The sequence below is a fragment of the Chenopodium quinoa genome, unplaced genomic scaffold (assembly GCF_001683475.1).
Source record: "Chenopodium quinoa cultivar QQ74 unplaced genomic scaffold, ASM168347v1, whole genome shotgun sequence".
Taxonomy (NCBI): domain Eukaryota; kingdom Viridiplantae; phylum Streptophyta; class Magnoliopsida; order Caryophyllales; family Amaranthaceae; genus Chenopodium; species Chenopodium quinoa.
Window position 1 is genome coordinate 771,396 of NW_018743616.1, and position 5,045 is coordinate 776,440.

At 34.9% G+C, this 5,045-nt stretch overlaps 1 protein-coding gene across 1 annotated transcript; it reads left to right on the forward strand.

Annotated features, from left to right (window-relative positions):
* Window positions 1-1,032: 1,032 nt before the first annotated feature.
* Window positions 1,033-2,514, forward strand: LOC110683114. The gene is made up of 3 exons (XM_021859467.1): window positions 1,033-1,041; window positions 1,573-1,865; window positions 2,269-2,514. Exons 1-3 carry the CDS (start codon window positions 1,033-1,035, stop codon window positions 2,309-2,311), a joined length of 345 nt encoding a protein of 114 aa, XP_021715159.1. The 3' UTR covers window positions 2,312-2,514.
* The last annotated feature ends 2,531 nt before the right edge of the window (window positions 2,515-5,045 follow it).

Consider the following 5,045-nt stretch of genomic DNA (forward strand, 5'->3'; position numbering starts at 1 on the left):
CAAAAGAAATGGGCGGGATAAGCTAAATGACTTTTCGTATCAGTTCCTATTAAACCGGTGCAAAATCATCTTTTTCGCACCGGTTCAAACCGGTGCGAATTACAAACGAAAAAAAAATAAATAAATAAGGGAGAAAAGGGATTTGCCACCGGTTCTAACTAAAACCGGTGCGAAATGTTAAAAAAAAAAAAACCGGTTTAAGGCTTTCTTTCTTCTTCTTTCTTTTTCCCCCTGCTTTCCCTCTTCGTTTGGCTCTTCTCTTTCCCTCCCATTTTCGCATCTCCTGCTCTTCCTCCCAGCTTTCCCTCTCCGTTTTCGCATCTCCCTCTCGTTTTCGCATCTCCTTCTGCACTCCATTGAAGCAGCTTGCTCTCTCTCCATTGAATTGGTTTACGCGCTTTCTCACTCCATTGAAGTAGCACCTCCATTAAACCAGCTCTGGCCTCCATTGAACTCACTTCGAGGTAAGATTTTTCTTATGATTGTGCTAATTCATTGATTATCTTTCGCAATCTAGGGTTTGTCGTTGATTTTCTGTTCAATTTAGTAATTTTAGGGTTGTGGTAATATAGGGTTTGTCATTGAAGCGCGCATGGCTACACCTCCACCCTAACGGCCTCCTTATCACGGCTACACCTCCACCGATTCTTAGCTTTCTCACCTCCATTGAACCAGCTTCGAGGTAAGATGATGGTTTTACCTTTAGTTTGCCTGATGAACCATGATAATCTCTAATAAAAAGGACTATAATGGACGGACTTGAATTTTCTTTACCTAAACTCCTTAAACTTGGTTGAAATGCTCTCTCTCCCCTGTAATTAGCAATTTAGCATTCCTTTTTGAGCAGCCTAAATGGCAATTAGCATGTTAACACTTGGATATTTATCCTGTAGCTGAATTGTTCTGAATTAGTGTTCTTGTATGATTTTTATGGGGTTTTGAATTTTAATTTGATAATTTCTGTTCTGGAACCACATTACATGAACCGATTTTGGATTTTTGGAAAAAGTTGTTGTGATGCATGAAATTGTGATGGTTTATGTTTGTTTTTCATTATAAATGATTAAATAATTTAATTTATGGGAAGATGGTATAATTAGAATGATTATTGTTAAGAGATATCGTAGAATTATGTTATATAGTATACTAGTATATGTATATATGAGGGGTTATCACAAATGCACAATGTGACAATTATATATATTCGGATGAAGTATAACATTGGGTGAATCCAATTATTTAGATTAGGGGCTTGTAACTTTTATAAGGACTACCATGCACTTGCTAATTTGTTATTGAAGAAATAAATATGTAGTGCAAAATAGGATGGTCTTCCATAAACGGGGTTACATCATTTGCTAATTTCTTAAACTAATTCCTTTATATGGTTATTACTGCAAAATAGGGTTGACTGTTACTCTATTAGGTTCATATTGTTTTGTGGTATGCTACCAAACAAAGGAGAGTTTATCAGGTTTATTTTCATTAATATACTTCGTACAAAGTATATTTTTTTTGTAATGACACACCGGATCAACTCTTGACCCTTTCTCTTGTAACTGCCAATTGCAGCAAACTGTCAATGGAATTAGCCAGATTTCTTTTAGTGTCGACGAAAGTGTGACACCCAAGAAGCCTACCTCTCTGCCAGAGGTAGCAAAGCAACGTGAATTGAGTGGCACTCTAGAAGCTGAGGCAGACTCAAAGACCAAAAAGGGACTGTCATATGCCAAGTGCAAGGAACTCAGTGGAAATAACATTTTTGGCCCACCTCCGGAAAATCTTCCTCGATCATTGGTTGTTGCACGTTCATTGGAGTCGAAAGAAAAGGACATGGGTGAGCCAGCACCAAGAAATCTTCCAACGTGAGTATACTAAGTTTTTAAGATAGTGACTCAATCTTTTCTATTTTCTGGCTATACTAAGTTAGTTTCCCCCTTATGTTGTTCTGTTTGTGTGGTCAGCAATTCGGGATCACCTGTTTAAATATAACCTTTATTTTGCATTGTCTTGAGCTTGCTATCTGTGTTTGGAGGACAATGATTGTAGAAAGGTAGGCTCTAGAGGACCGTAATAGAAAACAATTGAATATGAATTTATATGCGTGTTAATTGAATTGCCTGATTAGTGACTGCTATACTGATAAACTTGACAAAGTTTTTCAAAGGATAAAAGTTTTGTAGCTGTAAGTCTCAAGTATTGTCATCCATTTTAGTATTTGACAAGTTTTCTTGCAAACCTGATCATTAACATAATCTCTTTTTGTAGCCTGCTGGAGGACAGAGTAATATTATGTTTGAGGATTCCGTGATGTACTTTTTGAGTATTATTTCGATCATCAGATTTTGCATCACTTCTGATTCTTTTGGTCTCTTCAGGTCATCCAACTATGCCACTCTAGTTATGACATAGCTTATTGTAGTAGCTTCACATATGGTATACTCTACTCTTATTTTTAACCACATGATTGACACTGCTGCTGATTACTGAATTTTGATTATTTACTTTATAAAGGCTGGACTGGGAGTACAATTTTGACGAGCAAGTCATATAGGTGTCACTGTATATTCTAGCATCATGACAGTGCTACACTGCATATCTCTTAACTGTACTATATACTCTATATTAATATTGCTTACCCTGACTTGTCTTGTTTTTATTAGAATGTAAGGCTATACACTAGATGATATGGTGGATCATAAAATTTAGACTGCTATATATGCAGTAAGTCACTAATATTTCTTATGTTGCTAGAGAAAGAAATTATGAGCCTGATTTGATAATTGAAACAAATTTGGTTGATAATTACTAATGAACATTTTATAGTTTGACTTATTTCCTTATACTTATTTGATATACATTGTTTAGGAAGATCTGGATTAGATGTCCACTAAAAGACTTTAATATTAATCGCTACATAATCTTAAACAAGGAAAGCTTATGACATTACTAATGAAATCTCAGACATGGTAACTTAAGTTGATTAGTGGAGGTTCTTATATTAATTTGGCTTACCATTACGCTCAAATAGAATTATGACTATTAATTAGAGTATAAATTTTGAGTTTAATTATCGAACTTATATGCAGAAACCTCACTCAAAATCTGAGGTGGACGATAAAAGCAAGGGAACTAAAAGAGAAAAGGTAAAAAAATCAACTGTGCCGCAAGAAAAAGTAAGCACTGATGCAAATGAAGAGAAAAATAAGAAGAAATGGAAGTGAAAGCAAGCAAATGACCTCCGATTTGAAGCAGGGATGGAAAAGTTGGATGGTGTTTCAACAAGAAAGCAGAGGAAGAAAGAGTAAGTGTGTGTGTGTGTGTGTGTGTGTGTTTAATTTTTTTAATTTTTTATGTTGGTTCTTGTTTGTTTATTTGTTTTTGTACTCAAACAGAGTTGGATTGTTGTATTTGTCATTGAGAGTGGTCGAGTCAGAGAAAACAATCTAGTGTTGGACATAATAGGATTAAGTTTAATCAATTAATCCTCCCTCAAGAACAATGATTTGATTTTGAAATTGGGTCTGAAGAACTATTCAGTGCTATGTTAAACGGATGACATTGCATTCTTAGATTCGAGTATGTTGATAGTGAGGCTGATAAGCTTTAGAAATACAAACACAATTGTGATGACTTAAAGCTCAGAACTATAGAAGAAAATTGGATTTTCAGGTTTAAAAGATTTCTTTGATTATTTGATGATATATGTGTCAATTATTATATTATTTAATATTTCTAAGTAATTGACATTTGTAATTTCATTGGCTGGGTCCTTGAAGTTGAAAAGAGTTGGACAAGCTGCTAATGAAATTATGTTTCTCTTCCTTTTCTTTTTCTAGACACAGTGTCCATTATCTAGCACGTAGACCTGTGCATCCACTTTTATTTTATGATACGTTAATTATAATTTGATAGCAATTTAACTCTTGTTGAGCTTGTTTAACTGCTATTTGCGAACCTTTTATTTTGCAATAGAGTCATGCATTAAGAATTGTTGTTTTGGCTTATGTATACAATTCAAGAAATCTGTCAGCTTTCTTAGATCATTTGTGGAGTGTGGACACTTCCACGGCTTTGTGTTGGTTGACCGTTAGGCTGACTTCATTTAGAAAGAAGGCCAAGTCTAGGAAATTCTATGTTAGATTCTTCAACATGTTTGCTAAATTTATAATTTGGACTGTCTTGTTCCTCTTGATTTTTGTCTGCAATACATCTTGTTTTGGTTGAGGGTTGGGATGAGAGTTTCATCCCTTAGAACGCTCATAAACGATTGTTTGGATGAGAATTCTGTCCCATATACAAACTGCTTTAAGATACTTGCATAGAAAGGAATTAGTCAGCTGATTTGAAAGAAATATTCTTAGGACTCTAAGCAATTGGTCTAGTATATCTTACAGGTTATACAGACCCTACAGTGCAGTACAACTATTTGCTTATGAAAGCTACAAGGTGATACTTGGGTCCTTTAGAAACTTTTTCGGGGAAAGGATGAGGAACTATCAGTTTTGGGAAGGCTAGCAGTTGGTGCCTGTGCAGGCATGACATCAGCCCTTGTGAGTTAATTTAAGTTTTTGGATCTCTAAATTTTATGTACTAGTCTTTGAATGATATCCCTATTCTCTTCACTTAATGATATTCCCCTTGTCATATTATAACCCTCTGAACTATGTGTTTCTTAAATGTATCTTGTAAAGATATAAATTTATATAATCTACAATGAACTAATGAAGACATTATGCATCAAGAACTCAAATGAATTGTGGCTACTAGTTTGTTTCCTTGAAATTTGGAAATTTATATAATCGTACCAATTTTTGTGTTTCAAAGTGTAGTTCGCTTCATAACCTGACAGAAGTTTATGAACAAGCGGAGCACTTTGAGCAGATTGTATAGGCTCCATACATTGAAGAGCATGAGTTTTGTGTGTTGATCTTCTAAACTGTCAATGTGATTGTTTTGTGTGTCCTTATGTTGTGTGTTGATTAATTGTAGAGTGCATGTAATATGAGAAGTACTAGGATTGAAGACACAGCTGAGTTGCTTGA

What these genes read in the sequence shown, in the direction of transcription:
- LOC110683114 (XM_021859467.1), top strand. An exon ending in GCACCAAGAAATCTTCCAAC is followed by an intron (nt 1,866 to 2,268) that starts GTGAGTATACTA and finishes CTCTTTTTGTAG; the next exon opens with CCTGCTGGAGGACAGAGTAA.